Consider the following 26950-nt stretch of genomic DNA (forward strand, 5'->3'; position numbering starts at 1 on the left):
TTATGGTACAAATAACAAAACCTATTCTGGAGATTGACATAGTCAGTTCAGCGTGATTATCAAATGAGATCTGCAATAAGTACAAGATTTGCATACAAACAAAAACCCCATTGAAGAGAAGCCAGTTTATAATACCTCTTTGCATTCAAGTATATTCTAAGCTATGAAGAACAAGTATGATTAATATTAAATAAAAGTTAGTGACTATAATAATTACACAGATTAATTTAAGACAAGGGCTACAGTCACTTCACCACAAAGAAAATGAACTTGATAATATTGAAGCAAACTTGTATGACTCCTCCAAAAATTCTATTATAATTTTGACATATAATTTTGTCCATGAGATTGATCTTGAGAAGTCTAATTTAAAATAAGAGAAGAGTCTTTTTTTAAATAAAATTATTCAAAGATATTCTTTTCAACCACATTTTACACAGAATTTGGAAACTATCATTATTCTAAATAAAAGGAACATCTCTGATCTATTTTACATAGAGAAGTGGTTTTGCATTAGGTATAAAAATTAATACAAAAATAATATCTTTTGGTATCAACCTTGATTGAAAATCTAACAGTTTTAGGCAGCACCTTTAGCAATTTTGTAAATCAGATGATAAATATGTTAACATTATAGTGAAACAAAATTAGAATGATATTAAAATATAGAAATAAAATACTTTTTAATGTTTATTATTCATTTTTGAGAGAAAGACACAGAGTGAGAGTAGGGGAGCAGCAGAGAGAGAGAGGGAAACACAGAATCCGAAGCAGCTCCAGGCTCCGAGCTGTCAGCATAGAGCCTGACACGGAACTAGAACTCACAAACCGTGAGATCATGACCTGAGCTGAAGTCGGATGCTTCACCGACTGAGCCACCCAGGCACCCCTAAAATATTATTTTTAAAATAAATATTTTAAAAGAGTAAATTTTAGGGGCATGTGGGTGGCTCAGGCAGTTAGGCATCTGACTCTGGATTTCAGCTCAGGTCATGATCTCAGGGTTTGTGAGATCGAGCCCTGCGTTGGTCTCTATGCTGACTGTGTGGAGCCTGCTTGGGATTCTCTATGTCTCTCTCTCCCTCTCTCTCTCTGCCTCCCCACCCCCCAGCTCATGCTCACGCTCTCTCTCTCTCTCTCTCTCAAAAATAAATAAACATTTAAAAATAAATAAATAAAATAAAAAGAGTACATTTTTAAGGGAATACTATAATTCAAAAATTCAAAATATCTACCAAAGAAATCTCTTTCAAACTCATATTCAAAATAGCATACTAAAAAGAGAAATTAACTTATGATTTTAAGACTTTAAGCTTAGGGGCACCTGCGTGGCTCAGTTAAACATTGACTTCAGCTTGGGACATGATCTCACAGTTTATGGGTTTAAGCCCTGCACTGAGCTCCCCACTGACAGTGCAGAGCCTGCTTGGGATTCTCTCTCTTCTCCCTCTCTCTCTGTCCCTCCCCCACATGCACTCTCTCTCTCTCTCTATCTCTCTCTCTCTCTTGCTCTCTCTCAAAACAAAAAAAAAATAAACTTAAAAAAAAATAAATAATAAAGACATAGACAAGTTGAAAGTGAAGTGTGGGGAACATACACTACACAAACACTAAGCATAAGAAACCCAATGTGGCTATATTAATGCAAAAGACAAGAATAATAGAGATTAAAAGGAACAATTAATAATAGCAAAAGGGTCAACTCATTAGGAAGACATAACAGTCTCAATTGTATATAAAAGTATGTATATAAAAGTAATGAAAGAGCTTCAAAATACATGAAGGATAAAAATGACATAACAAAAAAGGAGAATTCAACAATTTCACAATAAAAATGGAATGTTTACTCTCTCCCACATCAACTGGCAGAACAACCAGATGTAAAAATGATTGAGGATATAGAATATTTAAACACTATCAACACTATCAACTAACTCTAGCTAACTGACATTCATAGAATACTCTACAGAATGCTAAAGAATACACATTTTTCTCTAGTGCACGTGTAACTTTTACCCAGACAGATCTGATTTTGAGTCACAAAAATGAAGTCAATAAATTTCAAAATATGGAAATCACAGAGTATATAGTCTCACCTCAAAGCAATTAAATTAGGAATGAGGTGGGTTTTTTTTAATTATCTAAAAAAATCTACACTATTGGATATTACCCAATTCCTTTCTAGACTGGGTCTAGAAGAAGAAATGGGTCAAAGAAGAAATCAAAAGAAATTTAGAGGATATTTTTAACTGGACGTTAATGAAGTAACAACACATCAAAGTTTGTGGGATACACTTAAAGCAATACTTAGGGAGAAATTTCTCATTTTAAACGTTTATATTTTTAACAGATGAAAGTTTTAAAATCAGTTATCTAAACTTTTATATGAAGAAATTAGAAATGCTATTACACCCAAATTAAGTATGAGGAAACAAAGATCAGAATGCAGATCAATAAAATAGAAAGTATTCAAAGAAAAGTGAAACTTGAGGCGCCTGGGTGGCTCAGTTGGTTGAGCGTCCGACTTCAGCTCGGGCCATGATCTCACAGTCTGTGAGTTTGAGCCCCACGTCGGGCTCTGTGCTGACAGCTCGGAGCCCAGGGCCTGTTTCAGATTCCGTGTCTCCCTCTCTCTCTCTGACCCTCCCCCGTTCATGCTCTGTCTCTCTCTGTCTCAAAAATAAATAAACGTTAAAAAAAATTTTTTTTAAAAAGAAAAGTGAACCTTGACAAAGTCAAAATTAATTCTTTGGAAACATTAGTAAAAATGATAAGCCCCTAACAAGTCTGATAATTAAAAAAAAAGAGAACGAGAGAGTGAAAACACAAGTTACCAACATTAAGAATAAAAGAGAAGACATCACTGGATATATTACAGATAGAAATGATAATAAAGGTATAGTGCAAACAATTTTTTGCCAATTAATTTTAAAACTTTGATGAACAAAATTTCTGAATAAGAAAAACACCTTAAAAAGCACAAAAAGAAATGGAAAATCTTAATACTTGCTATTAAAAAAAAAAAAAAAACTAGCCCAGAAGGCTCCAGACTCAGTGAAATCCTTCAAATATTTAATTTTTTTGTTTATTTATTTTTGAGAGAGAGACAGAGTGTGAGCAGGGGAGGGGCAGAGAGAGAGAGAGGAGACACAGAATTTAAAGCAGGCTCAAGGCTCTGAGCTGTCAGCACAGAGCCCAATGTGTGGCTCAAACTCACAAACGGGGAGACAATGACCTGAGCTTAAGTCGGACGTTTAACTGACTAAGCCCCATAGGGGCCCCCTTCAAATATTTAAATAAGACATAATACAAATATTACACACTCTGTCAGATAGTATATGAGGAAATATTTCTTAACTTTTTTTAATTTTTTTTATTAAATATAGTTTATTGTCAAATTGGTTTCCATACAACACCCAGTGCTCATCCCAACAGGTGCCCTCTTCAATGCCCATCACCCACTTTCCCCTCTCCCCCACCTCCCATCAACCTTCAGTTTGTTCTCAGTATTTAAGAGTCTCTTATGGTTTGCCTCCGTCTCTCTGTAACTTTTTTCCCCCCTTCACCTCCCCCTGGTCTTCTGTTAAGTTTCTCAGGATCCACATATGAGTAAAAACATATGGTATCTGTCTTTCTCTGCCTGACTTATTTCACTTAGCATAACACCCTCCAGTTTCATCCACGTTGCTACAAATGGCCAGATTTCATTCTTTCTCATTGCCAAGTAGTATTCCATTGTATATACAAACCACATCCTCTTTATCCATTTGTCAGTTGGTGGACATTTAGGCTCTTTCCATAATTTGGCTATTGTTGAAAGTGCTGCTATAAACATTGGGGTACAAGTGTTCCTATGAATCAACACTCTTGTATCCTGTATCTTAACTTGTTTTATGAGGTCAGCATTATCATAACACCAAAATCTGACAATGGCTGTTAAAAAAAGATTACTGACAAACAGATCTTAGGAATGTGCTTGCAAAACTCCAGAAGAAAATATTGGCAAATAGAATTCAGCAATATATATATAATAACCAAGGAGGGTTTGTCTCATGAATGTAAGGCTGATTTATCATTATGAAATCAATCAATGTAATCCATCACATCAATAGAATAAAAGAAAAAATCATACGATTGTTTCTCAATAGATGCAAAAAAAAAGCATTTGACAAAACTCACACTCGTTCATGATTAAAATCTCTGAGCAACCTTGGAAAAGAAGGAAACTTCCTCAAACCGACAGATGATACCTACTAAAAAATCTAGAGCTAACATTATTCTTAAGGGTGGAATACTGAATAACTCCCCCCTTAAGATCAGGAAAATGTCAGGGATGTATATTCTCAATGCTTACACTCAACATTTTATTGGTGGCCCAACTAGTGAAATAAGGCAAAAAAAAAAAAAAAAAAAAAAAGTAAAAGGGAAAAAACACAAAAGATACAAATATTGGAAAGGAAGATATAATGACTTTCTATTTGCAGGTGGCATGATTGTTTACAGAGAAAGTCCTAAGGAATATTTAAAGGAACATCTAAAATTAATAAGTGAATTCAGTGAGGCTCCTGGGTGGCTAGTCGGTTAAGCATCCAACTTCAGTTCAGGTCATGATTTCATAGTTTGTGAGTTCGAGCTTGGTATCAGGTTCTGTGCTGACAGCTCAGAGCCTGGACCCTGCTTTGGATTCTGTATCTTCCTCTCTCTCTGCCCCTTCTCTGTTGTGCTCTCTCCACCCGCCCCCCCTCAGAAATAAACATTAAAAAAATAGTAATAAGTGTATTTAGTAAGGTTGCAGGAAATAAAGTTAATATAACAGTTAATTTTGTTTCTATATACTAGTATTAGACAATTGCAAAGTGAAAAACAATTTCACTTAGAAGGATATCAAATACTTAGAAATAAATTTAATGAAAGATGTGCAAGGCCTCTAGAATGAACACTAAAAAAATTCTCCTTAGTTAAAGGACACTTAAACAAATGGAGAGCTACGCCATGTTCATGAATTGAAAGACTAGATATTTTTTCAGACATCAACTCTCTGCAAATTGATCTATAGATTCAATATAATCCCAGTGAAAACAGTAGTTGACAAAGTAATCATAAAATATTATGAAAATATGAATTACCAAAAATAATCCAAAATAAAATCTGAAAAAGAAGAACCAGGCTGGGAAAACATACAACCAATAAAGCGAATTAAAAAGTTCAGAGATAGACCCTCATAAAAATGGTCCACTGGTTTTTTGCATAGATGCCAAAGCAGTTTAATGGGTAAAGAAAAGTCTCTTCAATGAACTCGGCTAAAACAATTGTATGTCCACATGAACAAAAGTTGAACCATCACTGCTACATCACACCACACACACACACACACACACACACACACACACCAATTTAAAGTGGGTGATAGACGTAAATACAAAGGTGAAAACTAAAAGGAAAACACAGGAAAAAAATATTTGCAACTTTAAGGAAGACAAGAATTTCTTAGATAAGACTCCTATAGCAATCACTGTAAAAGAAAGTGTTAATAGATACATTAGACACCATCAAATTAAAATCAAGTGCTCATTCAAAGACATTTTCAAAAAAAAAAAAAAAGGAAAGGAAATCCATAGACTAAGAAAATATTTACAATACAGATATCTGAGAAAGAACTCCTATCCAGGACATACCAAAAAAAATCCTACAAAAGGACAAATGACCCAGTGAACAACATGGGCACATAACTCGAACAGACATTTCACTAAAGAAGATAAACAATGACCAATAACCACAAGAATAAGATGCTCACCATCATCAGGCAGCAGGGAAATACAAATTAAAAGCACAATGATGCATCACTCAACCACTAGAGTGGCTGTAAAGGCTAATAGGACAAAATGTTGATGAGAGTGTGAAACAACTGGAACTCTTTATAAAATACTAATGAGAATAGAAAATAGAACAATCACTTTGAAAAATAGTTTCTTGTAGAGTTAAATATTTAACCATGACCAAGAAATTTCATTCTTAGGCATTTCCTCAAGTGAAACAAAAACATATGTTAACAAAAAGACTTGTAAGGAAAATGTTCACATCAGATTTATTCATAGCAGTCAAAAATTGAAAACAAGGTAAATGTCCATCAGCAAGAGAATGGATTAAAAATTGTGACATAGCCCTACAAGAAAAGCCACTCAGGTCTAAAATGGAACAAACTACTCACACATGCAACAGCATGGGTGAGTCTGATAAACATTATAATGATAGCTAGAAGCTATCATTTCATTCATATGAAGTTTAATACAGGCAAGGCTAATCTATGGTGATAGGGATCAGCACAATGATTGCTAAAGGGGATGGGAGGGAGACTGATAGGAAAGAGTCAAAAAGAACTTTCTGGGGGAGGTCATTGTTCTCTATCTTCACAGAGGTATAAGCTACACAAGTATACACATTTGTCAAAACTAATTGAACTGTACACTTAAAATTTGTGTGTGTTACCGCTAATAAATTAATTCCCTAAAATTTAAAAGAAAACACATGGAAGAAGAAGGACCAAAGATTCAGAAGTTTTAGGGAAACTGTGGCATTTGAAATGAACCTTAGCTATGAGAATCGTAATACCTTTCCTTGATACGTAGGGTGGTTATAGTAGAGATTAAAATGAGCTTATTCCTACAAAAATGCTTCATAAAGTATAGATAAATTCTTCTATAAATATATGACATTTTCATTTGTGTATAGCATCAAGTATAAATAAATACAATATGATCACCAAAAATTAACTTTTCTCCTCTTAGCCCAGGCTGGGGTCTAATCAGTTTACTCTCGCTAATCCATATGCTGTCCACTTCATGATGAGGCAACAGTGGCAGTCCATTCAGCTACATGGTCTCCCTGACTCAACTGATCTTACTTTTCACACTAATGTTCACTCTCCCCCCTGAATTCCTGCCTCCATCATCCTACTACTCCTCATCCAAATATAGACTCCCAAGTGCTTACATCATCAAATTGCCTCTCAGATTTAGAAACCCTTCTAAAATCCAGCTATACCCTCCCTACCTATACAAACATATTTATCATTACTCCTAAAGTCTATACTATTACAATTAAGTCAGTCTTCTCATTATGGCCCCAAAATATACTCACTCATGATGCCTATTGTCCACTTGAAACACTTTTCCCCCATCCCTTTACCTACCAAAACCTTTCAGAACCAGACAAATTCTATGAGTACCACTTAGCCTACATCCCCCTCTGACTACCACCATATCTGTCTCCAACCCCTCACTGGACAAACTTCCCAAAAAAGTTGTGTGTTCCCATTGGTTCCATCTTCTCAGCTCCTATTCATACAACTCACTCCTATCTAGTTCTTTCCTTACCACTCCAGGACAAACAAGATCACCAACAGCCTCTACATGTTACCAAATCCAAAGGATGCTTTTTATTCATCTCACTTGACAATTCAGAAGCCCTGGTAACCACTCACTCCTTAAAATTTTTCAATCTTTAGCTTTCATAAAATGACTGTCCCCTGGTTCTCTGAATAGTCCTCCATTTCCTTTGCAGGCTCAACATTCTTTATCCAGTAAGTAGATACTAGAGTTTCTCCACATCAGTTCCTCTTATACTTCACCTGTCTCCATAGATTCCGTAACTCATTAGTTTATATCTTCAAACCAGACCTCTTTTATATAAATTCTAGATCTTGATATCCAAGTTGACATAGATATCCTCTTAGATATCTTTAGTGGACCTCAATATAATAGGTCCATGACCTTTCATTCCCCCAAATCAGGTGCTTTTCCAGTGTTTCCTATCTTAGACAATGGGATCACCATCCATGCAATTATGTAAGCCAGAAATCTTGGAGCCATCTTTCAACATCCTTCTCATTATCCTTGTACTTAATCCATGACCAAATCCTATTAATTTTATGTCTTCAAATTTTCAAATCTCTCCATTTCTCTGGATCCTCGCTATCATCTCCCAAATCCAAGCTTCCATTATCTCTCCCCTAGATCACTCCAACAGCTACCTAATTGTTTTACACCAACCCTCTCTGAGATTTTTTCAATGGATTGTCCATACTGAAGCCAAAGAGGTCTTTCCAAAATTCAAATTGATTCATGTCCTCTACACTGATTTTTCTTATGTTTTTGTAAGCTTCAAGTTCTCTCCCATCATAGGGTCTTTTAACTTGTCATTCTCTTTGCCTAAACACCAGCCTTTTCCTTACTTATATGATTGATACCTGCAGTTAGTTAGATCTTAACTCAACTGTCATGACCTCAGTAAATCTTTCCCTGACCTTCTGACCATGTCATCCCTAATAGTGCAGACATAATGCACCTCTTCCTCACAGCCCTTATCACAGTTACAATTTTATACCTATTTGTGTTATGATACGATGAATGCATATCTGCCTGTTAGGCTGTAAGCTCTACAAGGACAAAGCCTATATCCATTTTGGTCCCATTTTATCCCCCTGTACCTAACATGGTGCCTGGCACATAGTAGATGTTTGCTTGTTGGTTGACTATATCAATAAACACAGGAATTAATGTATTCATGTGAGATTTCTTTATATAATTGATATCATGAAATTTAGTATGCACTGCCTCTCTAAATACTTTACATATGCTACTTTTTAACTTCTTGGATAATATAGTCCTCAGGATTCTAAATTTTGTGCCTACTGTGCCCACAAAAGTTTCAGTATAGTAATTATTTATTGATTGAAATAATTGCCTGTATCCCAGGAAACAGAAACCAAAGGTTCTAAAAACGAACTACCATAAACATGAAAAGTCCTGCTGAGGGAGGCTTTCTCTCCCCAAGAAACTAATCAAACCAGTGTTTTTCAAACTTTTTTTAAGTTGAAGCTCATAGTAAGAAATTAATTTTACATAGTATCTCAAAACATGTTTACACAGGTGCACACATGCACCTACACAAACACATAACTAAAAAACAATTTCTCAGAAAACACCATGAGAGGTCCTCTTTTTTAACTCTATCTCAATTTTTTGGTGTGCTAGTCAGGACCCATTAAATCAATTTTATACCCTGAAGTAAGAGTTCTATTTCACAACACCCTAAACAGCCCCAAAGTCTTGCAGACCTCCCTCTGTCATAAACAGACTTGTTTTCAAGACATTTGTTAGGCTTTGGATTAGGAGCTCTAACTGTTCCTAGTTAACTCTGCTATTAAAAATATTAAACTTCTCCCATCATACCATTTTCAATAATGAGAAAATTAAGACTCCAGCTCAGAAGGGCCTAGCTATGATCATTCATTTATTGTTGATATATTACTTCACTTATACTCTAGTAACTCCACGGAATAACAAAATCAAAGCAACCTTTAGCAGAGCCCAAACTCTGTGCTAGGCATTGGGACAGATCATCAACCTGTTATCTACAGATTATCGTACCCATTTTCTCTAATCTGGAAAACAACTCCTTTCTGTGATGAGTCAGAGACTCATCGAGACCAGATTCTTCAGGAGCAGCGACTACAACAGAGGTTCTCTACATTCTAATTCTTGGCTGAGATATTTGCAGATTCAAACTTTTTTAGGTAGAATTGTGTCTTTTTTTTTTCTTTTGCTGGAATAGAAAAGTAGGAAGTCTAAGAATGAAGTCCTAACTCAACTCACAGGAGGGAGGATTAATTGTCATATTAGCTTGAAAGCAGAGTTGTTCAGAGGAAAAACAAAACTCCACAGAAATTGGATTCGATCCCATTTTTTATAATATATACTTGATTTTAACCAATAAACATAGAATATGGACTATTCAGATATTTACCAGCTACACATTTGAGTATTCACTTACAGATTCAATCAGACCTAACAACTCAGAAGAGTTTTTTTAAACAACTTAAAGATTAACAAATAGTCTAGGAAATATGGCGTCCATTCATCTTTATGCTTCAAGTTTGATATTATCCATTTAGACCATCAGAGCATGAAGTAACTCTGTGTTCACTAGCCCTTACCTCAAGGTCTTAACAATTGCACATTAGCGATATGTGCTCTGGGTTTATGGAGGACAAGCATAAGAACTGCTTTTCTCATTTCTGAATGTTTTATAAAACTGTAATTGAGAAAATAGCCACAGTGCTAGGTACTTCATATAACAAGTTATCAACTGGTAAATATTCATAACAATCAAATTACCACAAAGAGCCCTGTTCCCAAACTTTCTGCCAACACTCGGATCCCTTCTCAATACTCCCAAGGGAGCTACTCTAGAAAACCGGGGGAGTTTTTATTAGGTTATTGGTTTCCTCACACACAAGCTGGAGACAGCAATACCTACCACTCTGGGTAGTTTATGGAGATGAAATAGAGTAATGAAAGAAAAATCTTTATAAACCAACTATTGGAGCAAAAAGTCTTTATTAACTAATAATTGTTATTATTTATTATGTACAAGATTCTTGTACAATTGTGTCATATATGCAGACAGAGCATCCTATGTGTGAGTTCTGCATATGTGTGTACAAGCAATGAACTAGAAAAAGGACACAGATATTTAAATAGTGACCCTGCAAACCAGAACCTATAAAATTGTATTTATCACTGAAATACACTAAATACACTAAACTACAAAATAAAATATTAGGAGGAGAGGGGTGGGGACAAAAGAAGGGGAAACAGATTTCCTTTTCATGTCAAAGGTTAAATTAGATGAAAACTGATAAATACTAAATAGACTGTCCAGGATCTTCCTTAGGATATTTGTCTATTTGTTAATTGAAATATAATTTGTGAATCTGAAACATTCACACAACTGTTCCATTTCCTATACTCATAAAAATTATTGTTTTAGTGAATGTGAAATCCGGTATTATTAACAAATATTAATAACAGGATAGCAAATTAATTAAAATTGTTTCCTGAAAATTTTTAATTTCTTTTGGCTTTAAAACACGGTGGAGTGGGGTGCCTGGGTGACTCAGTTGGTTAAGCGTCTGACTTTGGCTCAGGTCATGATCTCACGGTTTGTGGGTTCAAGCCCTGCATCAGGCTCTGTGTTGACAGCTCAAAGCCTGGAACCTGCTTTGTCTCTCTCTTTCTCTGCTCCTCTCCCATTCATGCTCTGTTTCTCTCTCCCTCAAAATAAATAAACATTTAAAAATATATATTTTAGGGGGCACCTGGGTGGCTCAGTCGGTTGAGCGTCCGACTTCAGCTCAGGTCATGACCTCACAGTCTGTGAGGTCTAGCCCTGCGTCGGGCTCCACGCTGACAGCTTGGAGCCTGGAGCCTGCTCCCGATTCTGTGTCTCCCTCTCTCTCCGCCCCTCCCCTGCTCACATTCTGTCTCTGTCCCTCTCTGTCAAAAGTAAATAAACATTAAAAAAAATTAAAAAAAAAAAAAAAATATATATATATATATATATATATATTTTTTAATGGTGGGGAAAGCAACCTGGCAACCAAGAGATAACTTCTTTGCAAAGGAGATGAGTTGCAAATCTTGAAAGTGAGACCAGTTAAGAAGTTTTGGAAACACAAAGCTATTAAGTTAATTGCCCAGAATTCTTGGTGACCACCACCATCCTCATTGTTCTGGACTGAATGTTTGCGTCCTTCCAAAATTCATATGTCGAAACCCTAGCCCTTATGTGAAGGCATTAGGAGGTAGAACCCTAGGGATGTGGTTAGGATTCAAGAAGGTCATGAGGGTGAAGTCTCTCATGAATGGGATTAGTGCCCTTCTAAGAGACACAAGATAGTCTGCCTTCTGGGCTGTTCTCCACGTTGTGAGGATACAATAAGAAGCCAGCTGTCTGCCACCAGGAAGAGAGTTCTCACTAGAACCCAGCCATGCTTGATCTCGGACTTCCAGCCTCCAGAACTGTGAGAAATAAATTTCTGTTGTTCAGAAGCCAGCAGATTTATGACATCTTGTTAGAGTAGCTCAAACAGATTAAGATATTTATCAACCAATCTTGCTAGGGAAACCAGTTCTGATTTGTCCTCACAACTCTTGGCACACCAAGAGCCATGAATTCTGGAAAATTCAACCTTCTTGGGATCCGGACTGTTTCAGTCCTTGAAGATGTTTGCATGCATTTCTTGTCCAAATGATTCAAATACGCACCATGTTCCTGCATGAGGGGCCTAAGAATCAGGTCATTATCTCTACTGGGTGGTAGCAGTCTCGTACAGCATTTCAGAAGCTGTAATTCTACACATGAGCAGATTCTCAAGAGAATCTCTGCAAGAGGCTAAGCCTTGAAACATCTCCTATTCTTTAAAGACCATTCAGTGTTTTCTCAGAGATAGACATGAAATAAAACAAGCACTCTTCCCTGAAGGGTTAGAAGGAGGTCAAAAAATAAATCACAAGACCCTGATTCACAATGGCCCAGTAGGAATCATTATGAGTTGCTCTCAATTTTGATTCCATATTTAGTGGGGATGAAGATTGAGGAGAATTGGAAGGGGCCCCAGGAGTTACTCCTTCCAGGCCTCACCCCTCAAAGATTCTGTTTTAATAGGTCTGGGTGCGATCCAGGCACTGGTATTTGTTTTTAAATCTTCTGAGGTGGTTCTAATGGAGCCAGAATGGCTACTGCAATAATTCCCAAATACTGGCGGCTACCATAGAATCCTGTCATGAGTGTCAAAAATATCAAAAATAAAGATTGCTAAGTTCTAATGTGGACACACTGAATAGACTCCCTAAAGATGAAACACAAAAATATAGCCACTGAAGGCAAGTCCCATGCGCAGCTAGCTTTGGGAAACTGACCCAGTACTTTGCTACTCAAAGTGTGGACCAGAACCACCTGGAAGTTTGCTAGCAATGCAGACTCCAGGACCCACCACAGACCTGATGAATCAGAACCTGCATTCTAACCAGATCATCAGGTGATCTTCAAGCCCACGAATACACTCATCTTACACTTGCTTTCCTTCCTTTCATGGGTGGGAAAGGACCAGGAAAGTGAAAGGACCCAGTGCACACAGGAAAAAAGTGTCTGGTGGGGGACAAACGCACAGCCAGGCCTCGCTGACTAAGGCTTTCTATCCTATCACAGTGTATTTTTGAACTGCTATCTAAGCTTTTGTTTTGCTTTGTTTGAACATAAAGGACGCACTTCCTTGTTACAGCACCATTTCTTCGGATAATAGGAAAATAACCACATTCTATGTCACTGCATATTAATGCCATTTCTAAAGGAGATCATATACAAACTATGAGGTCAATAGTCTTGGCCGATAGAAATTTCCCAAAGAAAAGAAGTTATATTTGTTCAATAACAACAATATAAAAGTATGGGAGATATTCCTTCCCTTTCTACAATTCCAGAATTGTAGCAATTCCAGAAAAGCAGTGTTTTCCTATGAGCTGCTCCATCACTACCTGTATCTGACATGATAATACAGGTGTTTGTTTGTTTGTTTGTTTGTTTTGTTTTTAAGAAAACTATACCCTTCTGTGGTCCACAAATTCCACAGACATTAACAAAGTGAAACACCTTTTGGGTGTTACAAAAAGTGTAACCTTTTGGGGGGTTAAATATCTCTCCCTCTTGGTCTCTCTCTTTCTATTTCTCTCTCCCTCCCTCCTCGTCCCCTCAACTTTCTTTGCAAGATGACCCTCAGAGCGCTAGCACTTAGAAGTTTTCATACATTTTAGGAAGTGAGGAGACACACGAATTCCAGAGTACTGAGGAAGAGCGAAGACATCAAGTGGGGCTGAGAAAGGAAAAGCACTTCACAAAAATAATCCACAAACACTGAACAAAACACTTTCACTAAGGTATAGTTTTTCCAAGGTATAGGGTTGCCTCTGAAGGCAACCGACAGGATTTTCCCTCTGACTGTATTCATTTAGTCCTTACTTTGGAGAAGCACACCATCCAGAAACTGGGGCTGTTATCCTGAAAGCCTTACTACCCAGGACAGAGCCCCTCCGACAGAGGTTCTGTGCAGGTGGAAGCCCAGAAAGCTAGCTGAGAGCTATTTCAAGCTGCTCTCCAGATCCCAGGGGCCTCTGTGGAGAAGGGCTTGATCACAGCTGCTCATAGCTTCAACTTCCACTCCACCCTCCAAATCTTCTGAATCAAAGAGCTGAAGAATGCACATTCTGAAAATCAATGACCAAAGAGGGTAATTTGAAGCTTAAAAGCAACACAATAAAATCCACGTAGTAATTGCTAACGTTTTCCAAAAGAGATTGGCTAAAGAGGGCATTTCAACAATGCTTCTTGTCAAATGTTCACTATAAATGTAAGTTTTGGTTTGGGATTTTGGTTTTATTCAAAAATGTACTTGGTTTCTGGTCTAAATCAGCCTCTTATGAAAATCTGAAGCTACCTGTTTCTAATCCACAAGGACAACCAGACCAACCAAGCTAATTATCCAGCCTGTGATATTCTTTTCTGAACTTCTGTAAGTAGAGTACAGAAGTCCCCTCCTTACACGGTCACACTGAACTAAGCCCCCCTTGCCTTCATTTGTCTTCACTTCAAGGGAATGAAAGGGAGCTAGATAAAGCCATGATGCAGGTGATGTCCAGAGTTTCACTCCGAAGCTGGCTCTCAGGGAAACCTTCCCTACCTCTATCTATACTCAGATGCTCAAGGCAAAACCCAGAAAGGCATCCTTCACACCTCTTCATTTATGCCATCCAATTCACCACTAAACCCTAATAATTCTACCAGTGAAACATGCATGTCCGATGCATCTACTTCTCTCCGTCTCTACTGCTCCCAGACCAGCCCAAGCCACCATTATCTCTTGCCTGGTCTAGTCCAACAGTCTCCTAGCTGGTCCCCTACTATGACTCCTCCTCCTTCTGACCTAACTTGTTGTTACAAAAATAATCCTTATGACCTGAGTGGAGATCTGTCCACTGCAGTTGGAATACAATGCAAACACCTTGCCCTGAAGAGCTAAGCCCTGACTTGAGCTTTTTGTGCTCACTGCAATCCAACCACACTAGCCTTTGAACTTCACAAACTTGGCCCCACATTTTCTCTGTCTCTCCTTAGGACTGTTCACCTGTTTTCTCTTCACCTGAAATATTTTTTCTGCCCACTTATCATCTAGCTATCACTTACTTTGGTCTCCACTTTACACTACTGTCTTAGAAAGGCCTTCCCTGACACCGTCTCCCAATTGAAATGAATCCCTGTATACTTAGTCACAGCATCCTTTCCTTTTCTTCACAGTGCTTACCACAATTTGTAATTATATATTTGACATGGGTTTGTCGAACACCTTTCTCCCCTACCAGACTTCAAGTCCCCTGAAGTCAGAGACCATGTCTGTTTGTTCATCACTGAATCCCCACAAGTGTTTGTTGAATGATCAAATCAAATATAAAAATTCTGATTTCTATTTAAAGTCATATAATCAGGAGCGCCTGGGTGGCTCAGTCAGTTAAGCATCCTACTTCGGCTCAGGTCAAGATCTCATGGTTTGTGAGTTCGAGACACATATCAGGGTCTGTGCTGACCGCTCAGAGCCTGGAGCCTGCTTTGGATCCTGTGTCTCCCTCTCTCTCTGCCCCTCCCCCACTTGCACTCTGTCTCTCTTTTTCAAAAATTAACATTAAAAAAATTTTAAGTCATATAATCAACAAACAATAATTAGAGCAAGGCTGGACATTGTCATGAATATAGATAAGGACCGTGCTGGGTATTTTTCTTCAAAGAACTGACAATTCTGAAAAAAAAAAAAAAAAAATCAGAGGTTCCTAGCAGATTTCCCTGCACCCTGGAAACTTGAAAATTTAAATTATGGAGTGTATATTACTTTTTAAACTTGTCTTCTGGATGAGTGATATCTATAGATACATTTAAGTTTCATAGAACAGTAACAGCAGAACAATCCCCAAAGCACATACAGCACATGTTATTTGGATTAAATACCATCCTGGCACAGATGGCTAAACAAAAGCATAAATAACTTATATGTCATATCCACATCCACAACATTGATTTCTGGGAGATGCATTGCTCACTTCCACTATGTAATAACAGAATATAAAGCTGGTCTCTTTCCTGTTCTTACAAATACACCTTTACCCTACAGCTCTATAGCAAGGGAATGTGTGCATATGTGTGTGTGTAGACACATACACTTTGTACCTTCCACAATGAGACTAATTATTATATAATAATATTGGCAACATTAAGCAGACCATCACTGTGAGAGTTTGAAAGATGCAAAAAATATCTGTTAATTTATTCAAACTTGTTCAGCTGTCATCAAAGATAAAAATATGCCTCTACTTTTCATCTCCTTCAAGATCAAAGGTACATTTTCAGGTTTCTATGTTTCTTTGATGGCATTAACTTCATCATTTTTCCATCTAGCCAAAGTGGCTCAGAATACTTGAGATTGTTTAACACATATTTCTAAAATTTTAATGGCAGGAATAATAGCAATTTTGTTATAGAAAATATTTCTACACACTGACACACGAAAGAATTCCCAACAATTCAAAATTTCTACTTTTAATAGTCAGTATTTCGTTCATGAGAAGATGGGTTTCTAAAAAGTATACTGGTCAGAATTATTAGAAGCAAAAGGTAACTGCAGTAATGACCTGTATGACTCATATTTCAGAATACAACAGAAAACCTTAACCCTGATATAAATAATGATGAATTTTTACGGAAGTTTATTACAATGAAATTTCTTAAAATAGCTAAAGCCATAAGACAGTCACTAGTTACATAATCTTGGACAAAAGCTAAATCAGTCAAAATGTATTTATCAGGGGGGAAAAGTGTTACATATTTAATGGTTAAGCATCACTTTTAAATCCTGCAAATAAACAAACCTTGTTTTTGCAAACGAACTGCATCTGTTCTAAAGGGATTATATATTTTCTTTGAAGTTAACCTTTTAAGGCAATCAACACTAATGGCTAGATAACTAATGAAGAATTCCAATTAAAAGATGAGTGTAACCTGCACACCTGGTAGAAATACAGAAGCAAGGCTTTTCTGAATGCATTTACAATCTAATTAATTTTCTAAAGCTTTGTTCTATTTTCTTTCCTACTATCTATGCAATAGGAGCTAATTGTGCAAGGAAAAGATACAGATCACAAATTCAATTCAATTCTCTCCTTTGGCCAGATTTCACTGGGCCAGTTACAAAAAGCCTGACATTTCTGCCTTCTTCTTTGGCCTCTGCAAGCACTGCCAGTTACTGAGCTAAAAAGTACTGATGTTTCTTTGGCTCTCAATAGTAGTTTTTGTTGGAGGGAAGAGTAGTGTTTGTTTGGGGTTTTGGTTTTTTTTTTTCCCCCAAAGAAGTAGGCCCTTGGTCAAGTGAGTCCAAATGCTTTAAGCTTAGACTCATCAATTTATGACTTAAAATCTCAACTACTTAATATTTTGTTTTCTTCAGGTTAAAAAAGGAAGGAAGAAAATCTTCCCTGCCTTACCTTATTTAAAGAAAATAGGAAAAGGTGAATATTTATTAAGCCCTTACCATGACAAGGTACAGTACAAGAGCTGCTACATTTATGGCTTTGCTGAGTCTTTCCACCAACTTGCCAGGTAAGACTTCTAATCCTAGAGAGGCCCAGTGTTTCACCATGGGTAAGGGCTCCTGTTACCAGGACAAGAGTCTCTGTCATCAAGATGGAATGCCTTTGCTCTGTGGAAAGCACTGTTCCCTGAGCCTTAGAAATGTCCCCATAACGCCTGGGTGGCTCAGTCGGTTAAGCTTCCAACTTCAGCTCAGGTTATGATCTCATAGCCTGTCAGTTCGAGCCCCGCGTCGGGGCTCTGTGCTGACAGCTCATAGCCTAGAGCCTGCTTCGGATTCTGTGTCTCCCTCCCTCTCTGCCCCTCCCTCACTTGCGCTCTGTCTCTCTCTCAAAAATAAACATTAAGAAAAGAAGGAAAGAAAGAAAGAAAGAAAGAAAGAAAGAAAGAAAGAAGAAATAAAGAAAGAAAGAAAGACCCCCACAGAGTCTCAGAAAGATTGCATGTTACTTTGATTATGGTTGCTCTAGTAGAGAGAAGGACTGCTTTAGAAATGAATGAGGAGAATGTATCATACCTTTCATTCCTCACACAGAGATAAGACATTTTGTTCCTGAGCGCAGTTAATGAAGCAACTCTTCTTTCCACCTGTAAGTCTTTCTTTGGTTCATCATATCTACATACATTGGCTTCATATGATGTCAGTTGTGGACATGTTTCATGCCCTGAGATAAATCAGTATAGTTAACTGGCATGAATTTACGTACTTTGCACACAAGTGCTGTGTAGTAATAATAACTAAAAACAATATTTAGTAATTTAGTAGTAATAACTAAAAACAATAACTAATCTGGTTAGAAAGCAAGACTAGTATTATACTGACCTGGAAGTCAAAGAAGACCCTCGGGTTTCTAGACTAAAATTAACAACAACAAAAAAAAGTTTTTATTTGAGTCTAGCTGCAACACACAATGTTGTGTTACTTTCAGGTGTACAACATAGTGATTCAACCTCTCTATAAGTTATGCTATGATCACAAGTGTGGCCACATTCTGTCACCATGTAATGCTATTACAATGTCATTGACTATATTCCCTATGTTGTAACTTTTATTCCCATGATTTACTCATTCCATAAGTAGAAGCCTGTATCTCCCACTCACCTTTACCCATTCTGACCATCCTTCTATCCTCCTTCCCTCTGACCACCATCAGTTTGTTCTGTATTAATTTATAGGTCTGATCCTGCCTAAAGACTAAAATATTAGAGACACCTTTGACAGAGATGGGGAAACAGCAAAGCACGTAAGTCTGTTTGAAGCTAAAACTGATGATAAATTCAATTCTGGCGACATTTGAGGTTTAGATTACTTGTGAGAAGTACAAGAAGTATAAGAAGAGGCCACTAGAAACACAAGACTGGGGCACAGGGAGGATAATTTCAATTATGACAGAGGACAAGCTTGCTCTGAAAAGGAGGGTGCATGTGTGTAAGAAAGATGGTTGAAGTTTGAACCTGGAAGACTATTCAGTCTTCAGGAGAGGGGAGGGAAGGACAAGGGACAGGGCAGGGAAAAGAGGAGAGAGGGAACAGGAAAGCAATAGAAAGGGACTAGGAAGAGAATCCAGGAAAAAGGGCAGGAGAAAGTGCAAAGTCATGAAAGACAAAAGTGAAACAAGTGTCAGAGAGGGTAGCGGAGCATAGTGTCGAACCCTGCAAAGTCAGAAAAACGCAGAAAAATAAAAGGGCTTTGGATTCACAAGAAGACTCATTTGTAATCTTCTAAGACATTTCAACATTACAGACAGAAATCATTTGAAAGAAGTGCAAAGGAAAATGGTGACCAAGGATTAAAGACATCAACTACAGATGGTGCATTCAAAGATTCAAACATCCAAATGATAGTAGCAACTAAACTCACGGATACTGACATAGTATTTGTTGTGTGCCAGATACTGTTCTCAGTACTTTGTATATATTACCTCATTTAATCCTCACTCCAATACCATGAGCTAGGTACTCTTATTATTGTATGTTACAGAGGAGAAAACTAAGGAAGAATAAGCAAGTTATAGTGCTAGCCCCTCACAGAAAAAAAAAAAAAAAAAGAAGCATTATTTCTATCATTGTGCATATTATGTATCTCCAGAACTTAGATCCGTGCCTAGCACGTAGGAGACAATCAATAAATTTTTGTCTCAGTAATGAATTATTAACCAAAAAGAATATGAATGTCAAGCAAAAGGATGGGAGCTGTTTGTAGGGGACTTTATTCTGGAGCCACTTAACCCTGGTTGAAGAATTCTTCTATTCTCTCAATGCTGTAAATATATGAAAATAAACCCATTGTGCTTTAATTGCCCCAAATAAAAAATATGCCGGCAGACAGAAAAGGCTTACAGAAAAGATCAGGATAAAGGTTAACTCCTCCCCTCAATTCAAGTGAGTTGTCTGATTTTCAGTTAAACTTGGTGATCTGAGGCTGGCCCTGCCATCTCTAAAAAGCCAAAATCCATTTCCTCTCTTCTGTGGGATACTACACAGAACCACAGGGCAAAACTCACTCAGAAGATACTTAAACTGGTAAGGATGGGTTCCCAAGTATAAAACTTGCCATCTCCTAACTGCAAAATTGTTTCTTAACAAAATTAATCAGAATCTACAAATTTCTCTATGGTTCTTTCTTATATAAAAGAGTCTAGCTTTTAAACTCTTAGAGGGTAGAACAAGAGCAGTAGAAAAATTTTTATCTGGAATAGGAGATGAGCATGAGAACACTTATATGTTTGCCTCTTGTGCTTGCACGAGTCCCGTGTGAGTTGCCCTGTACAATGCCATTTCTGCTTTCAGATCTACCCATTGACTAGACACTTGAAACTATGCAATTACTTATACAAGCTTACTTAATAGATTTAATCAGCATTCTTTTGGGGGAAAAAACAATTATGGACTTGTTTAATTTAGGAGACAAAATCAAAAGACATTTATTCAACTAGTACTTGGTGCTATGTACTCTTCATAGTGGAAGATATAGAAATACGAGTGAGGTATGACCCATATCTTTAAGGAGCTTAGTTCATATAGCAACATGTTCATGACTTTCTAGTTATATGCCATTACCTCCAGGGACTGCTATAACTGTGCACCTAAGCTCATATCTCAAGTAATAGGACTTCATATTTAGTATGTATATTTCTCTAATGGGAACAGACCCCGAGAAAGAAATCCATTTCAATAAAATTTCAAAAAGCTTTCAATCACTCTTCCTTTCTAATTTTTTTATTATTCTTTAATTAATTTTTCTACTTTTCCATATGAAAACATAATGTATCTCAAAACTACTATCTTTAATTTTTCCATTTAAAACTAATTTTGTTTGGGACATTTTGAAGCATCTCCCAATATTTGGTTTCTAATCCTATGAAAAAGAAAAAGAAATTCCTGAAACCAAGATTGAGACTTCCTGATTGACAAGAAACAAAACCTCTTAAAGTAATATTATCTCCAACCCTATTCTGAGGAAAATTCAGTAAGTTTGGAAAATTTCAGAGAATGTTTGTTTTAGCTCTGTGTTTTATTTTAAAAGTTTGGATAACATGAAAATATTAGAATCATATAATATCCTAGGAAAATAACTGTAAATCTGTGAACTACCTTTCAATAAAATCAAAGCGCTGTCAAGAACTGATCTTACTTCACTGATTTAATATGAATTATATCAAGATATCTCACAGAGGAAAAATGTTGTTGAAATAGAAATATATATGGACATTATTTATATGGCATTTTTCTGCAAAACTTTGTATCTCATATATATTACCACCATGGTGAAATGGTTTATTACAATAAAATTTTGTTCATCTGCTGAAGTATTATATTAGTCTCAAATGTATTTAAATGTATTTCTTTACGTAAACTCTTTATTAATATCCAATTTATTTAGTCATAAAATAAATTAATTTTAGCAACTAAAATAAGACTGCAATAATTAAAAGAAATGAGTATCTTTCTTCATTTTGCTTCCCTATATGTCTAATATTTTAGATTTTTTTCTTCCAAGAGTAACAATTAATTATGTTGATTTTAACCTCCAATCCAACTGGAGGGAAAAATCACAAAAATGGAAAAAGGAAGATATGTACTACTTGGTTCACTTGTGACAGAACCGATAGTGACCTCTTGTGGTAAATACTATCTACAGAGCTTTGGAGAACAATACAACCTTTTTCCTAGGCCAGACACTGGAGAACACAGAAGCACTCTTCCTCCATGCTTGCAAACAGCCGTTATTAACAATGAAAGTAAAAGACAAATATTGACTAAGCTAAAGGATTTCTTGTTGGAAGTCAACTCAGTCACCGTCAATTAAAATATTCCTAGCTGCTGTCTTTTATTAAAAAATAGTGTCTTACATTGTTCTTTCAGGAGGGCAGTTAAAGGATGGCCAGGTACATGGAGTTCTCACACACCCTACTTCTGGAACCACCCAAAAGACAGACAAAGAGGGCGATTTCTAGTGAAGACAAGAGTGACCTGGCATAAGCAAAGTTCTGGTCAGCAAAGCATTGCTACTCATTACATAACACACTGTGGGCTCTAGAGCAAGAGACAAATCCACTGGCTTACTTATAAATATAATTTAGGGAGTGGTCAGTATAATTTCAACCTCAGTGATATTTTCAAAGTAAAAATGATACACTGTAATACCTGAGGAAACCAAACACAACACGGTTCTATCAGTATTTCCTCAATAGCGGTTTAGATGTCAAAGAAAATCGTTCAAGAAAAAATATCAGGAACTTTATGCCCCCCCAAAAAATCATGTTTTTCATCATTTCTTTTACATTGGATGCTACTAAAAAGGTATGATGTCTTTTTCTGTTTTATTTTTAAATCACTAGTTCTCTATTTTTTCTCCTACAGGTTCTCCTTTAAGATCTCAGTTTTCACAAATATTAATTATAGCAAAAAAAAATAATTTTGGATTTTCCTATGAGATGACTAAGCCAAGAAAGTGCTTGTACAACTTTGATATCTCAAGCAATAATGGAAAATCAAGTATATTGAAGTGGTTGATAAAATACTACCTTTCCTGTTTTCTTCTTTCCTGAGCCCCTTTTTTTTTCCTCTAAAGAGAAAAACATTCATAGATTTTAATAATGTTTAAAATATTAAAGGACAATAATTAGATTCTAATAAAAAGACATTAAATTTGGTATATATAATATATCAAAATGGCAACCTAGTTCACAGTCATGGAAACTAATCATTTCTGCCTATTTGCTAAGGAACCAAAGACAACATATGAATAAAATGTGCTGCCCAGAGACATAATCAGATTGCAGGTCTTGGAAATGTTTTGTTTCATTTGAATCTAAAATTTCACCTATAATTCTTAAGATACTCTTGTTTTCTTTCAGGTATTTACCCCCTACCCACAAGTTTTCTGCTCCCTACAGCCCAATGTATACTGATGAAGAGTTTGCACAAATAATTACAATTTAAACAAGGAAAGACAGCCTAATAATGTGCCAGACACGGGTTCAGTCAAGAAGCACTTTGGGCCGGGGCTGTCTACAAGACCTGTCATACATGTAATGAACTCATCCCATAGTTCCCAAACTTTCCATTCCTAGCAACTTATTTTGAACCTCCTAGCCAAAACTGTATCTAAACCTTGCTATTACACTTATACTTCTGACCTTTGCAACTTCTTAGACTACTAATAATGTGTTCTCTATATCTGCTAGAATCAAATGTTAAGAATTATTATAATTCCTTTTATTTATCTAAAACTTACCTTGTCTTTTATCTTAAAATTAAAAAGAGGAATTTCCTACTTCTACTATTGTGGGATTTGGCCATAAAGCATGTTTGTATCCATCCTACTCAGTGGCCCTCATTATTTTATTTTATAGACTTTGAATCACCAGTAACACTTTGAAATGCTTCCCCATAACAGACTGAGTCAACCAAAGACGGAAAATAAAAATCCAATCTCAAGAGGTGTAAAGTAACAGCAAATAGGAGATAGTGCTACTCTAAGACACAGAATGAAGCACTGTTATTGTGGGAAATTGCAAATGAGAACTTAGGAACTTTATTAGGAAGTCCTCTGGTTTAAAAGCTACATCCAAATAGACCACACTTTGTGCTCTTTTGTTCCACAACATGAAGTTCTCTGATGGATGTCTAATTGGCTGCAATTTCAGTTCATTAGTTATATCCGTGGACAAATTAGTGCCTGATGTTTTCTCTTTGTGTCCATTACTCTTCCAAATCTGATATTCCCCCTCTCTGTGTCTCTCTTTCTGTATATCTCTCTTTTGCTCTTTGTGTGTAAGAGAGAGAGGTTGGGGTTTTTTTTCCTGTACATCCATCTTCGTATCTGGATGGATGCCTGTCTGTGGTGTATCTGTGTACATCTCTCTGTATACGTGTCTATCTCATCCAACTCTCAGTAAAAGACCTGATCTTTTCATAAGAAGAAAATGGTGATGTATCAGAAAGAGAAGCATTTCGTGGGGTAAGGGTAAGTAGGCAACTCTCTTCGATTTCTGTCTGTTCCACTAAAGCTCTGCCAACACTTCACTTTCAATGTTGTTAAAAGTTAGTGAATAATGAAATCTTCACTGTGACAAACTTCATCCATCTGTGAGAATCCTGAAGGGAATTTCCTCTGTTAGTTTCAATTAAACAATTTCTCAGAATGAATTTTTCTATTTCTCTGCCAAATCATATAGAAATGACAACAACTGTGGGCTACTCCCACATGAATGTGCAGACCAATTGAATACTGTAATTCTCAATTTCTGGGGCTCTTCCTGTAAAAGTAGTACTGAGACTTTCTAGTTTTTACTACCTGCACATGCACATATTTACCTCACCAGTCCAATACATTGCAAACAAAGCTCGGCGGTTTCAAGCAGTGGTATTAAAAGCTAGCCATAAGCAATTAGAAGTGGCATTTTAAATGCCAGAACAGATAAATTTTCATTTGCGCTTGGGGTTGTTATCCACTGAAAGAAACATTAAGCCAATGAAGCAATTATGAACACAAAGTGTCAAAACAATCAAACACTCATCGATTTGGATGGTAGATATAAAATAGAGGTGGCAGAAGCAGATATTTCCAAGCCACATTAAGGTAAGCCTTAATTTCCTACTATATCTGAAATCAAACATATTCTCAAAGCTGGCTCATCGCTCCACTCTGTAGAAGAACTTTCAACCAAAGATGCTATACTAGTAAACTGCAGTCAAGGAATTCTCATCTTCTTTCAGGTCATCGTGCAGAGGAACAGAGAGCCTATGGGTTTTATTTTTTCAGGCATTCTCTGACAAGTCCCCTCACGGACCAGATTGCATGGAATTGAAATAATCCAAGAGGATGAGAAAACTGAAATAAAATGTATGTATCTGAAATAGTTGATCCCAATAGACTTTAAAGTTCCCAAACTGGTTGTTTTAATAGTGACATCCCCTTGTATTCTAGGTCTGCATTTAACAGGAATACATGAAGGTATGTATAAACGTGGAAGTTGCCTACCATTATGAATTTGTATTTTATATTATCATAAAAAATAAAAAACATATTTCAAATCACACTGGAATGGCCAAAAATATTATAGACTTTTTTAAAAATTAGACCAAGACTGTTAGCTATTTTTTTTCAACACAAAAAGTCTGCTCTAGACTTGTATAATATCAGATGTTGACCAATGTGGAAGAAATAAAGTCACAAGCTTCAAATTAAAACCAAATACCACATCAGAGATTTATGAAAAATACCTCGGGACACTTAAATATACACGGTCCCAAAAATCAGGGGAACTATTTGCAAGCTTCGTTTTTGAAGAGATCCTAATCTATGAATTAGTATAATCTAGTCAACCAATTCAGGGAAAGCATAATTGTATTTAATTATTTATTATTATTTTAGTGTGACTCTGTCTTACACACTAGGCAGAGAGCTTCTTAGGAGCAGAAGTGTCTTAATCATTTCTTTTATCCAAAGGACCCCACAGAGTGTCTGTTGTATATGGCACCCAAGTAAATATTGTTTCAATGAATGAATAAACAATGAATTTTGGAACTGCATAGAGTATTTCCATTGCTTTGGCCCAAGCTCTACTGTAATCAATATGCAGCAATATCTTTCTCATAAGTCTCCCAATAAATGATCTCAAAATAAAATAACAAGCCTCTGAAGGAAAAAAACTTTGAAGGACACTTTACATATCTTGCTTATAAAATTGGAAATTATATAAAAGAATTAAAACAACATGAAAGATGTAGATTTCAGTAACATGCAAAGTTTATAAGGTCTTAAAATGTGAACTATATATTGATCTCCATTCAGAATATCTTGAAGGAAATGACTTTATAAATGGATGGCATTTTAAAGACACTTTAAGGCAAGAAAACCTTACAATCAGTAGCAAAGTAGAATGGCATTTTTTAAGATTCTTACTCCAGTTCTTTAAAAGCACAGTAGCTATTGCTTCCCTTTCACATTTCCCCTGTTTAAGTCAAGTGAAATATATCAAATAGATTAATAAAGAGCAATGCACAATGGAAAAAAAAATTAAAATAAAGAAACTTTCAACACAAACTTAACCATAGTAATTGGCTTCCCATTTTTCAAGTACTGACTCTGTTAGGTTCAACTCCAACTCCTCTACCTAGCACAAGGTTCCTTTCAGCAGTGCTCATTGGGCCCAAAAGCCATTCCAGAGACTTAAACCTCATTAAGTAGCCACTTTCACAGCCATTCCCAACTCGAGGGAAACCTTCCCACTGAGATTAACTCTAAGAATTTGATCAGTCCCTGAAGCCTCCTTGAGGGGGAGAAAATGTGGGGAAAGGATGAACAAGAAAGATATCCCTCATCAAAGGAAAACTCAACTTTATTCTCCAGATGAACCTACAATCTCCCAGCTCCCCCTTCCCTTCTGGGCTCTGGACAGGTGGGAGGGAGGAGAGTCTGTCGTGGGGAGGGGATGCAACTAACTTTCCTTCACTGCCTTATTCCCCTCCCGACCCCAAATCAGGTCCAACTAGTAACTGAAGCCACCAGGTAGGGCTGTCTGCATCCCCCTCCCCCTTGGGAGAGGGATGGGATGGGGAGGATGGGGGGCGCGCGTGGGCAGGATGGAGGTGGGGGTGTTCTGAACTGCAACTCTTCTTACCACTGGAGCGCCTGACGATGTTCTCCAAAAATGTGTTCTGCGGTGCCACCAGCCCTCTCTTGCCCCCCGGCATCCTGGGTCTGGAGAGCAGCGGCCAGGATCCGCGGCGGGGGAGGGGGGGATGCAGGAAGAGAAGGTGGAGGAAGAGGAGGTAAAGGTGGAGGAGAAGATCGAGCCGAAAGAAGAGGGGGCGCGGCGGCGGCGACAGGGTCCCCTGACTGTGTCTCCAGCCCGACCTGGATGAGCAGCTCTGGGGAGGAGGACCAGGCAGTTCATGGTAGTAGCGCTCCCCC

The 26950-nt window shown here is 37.0% G+C and overlaps 1 protein-coding gene across 1 annotated transcript in view; it reads right to left on the bottom strand.

The window, feature by feature from the left end:
* KCNH5 (potassium voltage-gated channel subfamily H member 5) overlaps positions 1 to 26730 on the bottom strand; it is a 307440-nt gene extending 280710 nt beyond the window's left edge. Inside the window, exon 1 of the mRNA XM_007095216.3 lies at positions 26658 to 26730. Within this exon, the coding sequence (XP_007095278.1) occupies positions 26658 to 26730 (73 nt within the window). The remainder of the gene's footprint in view (positions 1 to 26657) is intronic.
* Between the last annotated feature and the right edge of the window lie 220 nt (positions 26731 to 26950).

This window comes from Panthera tigris, chromosome B3 (assembly GCF_018350195.1).
Source record: "Panthera tigris isolate Pti1 chromosome B3, P.tigris_Pti1_mat1.1, whole genome shotgun sequence".
Classification (NCBI taxonomy): domain Eukaryota; kingdom Metazoa; phylum Chordata; class Mammalia; order Carnivora; family Felidae; genus Panthera; species Panthera tigris.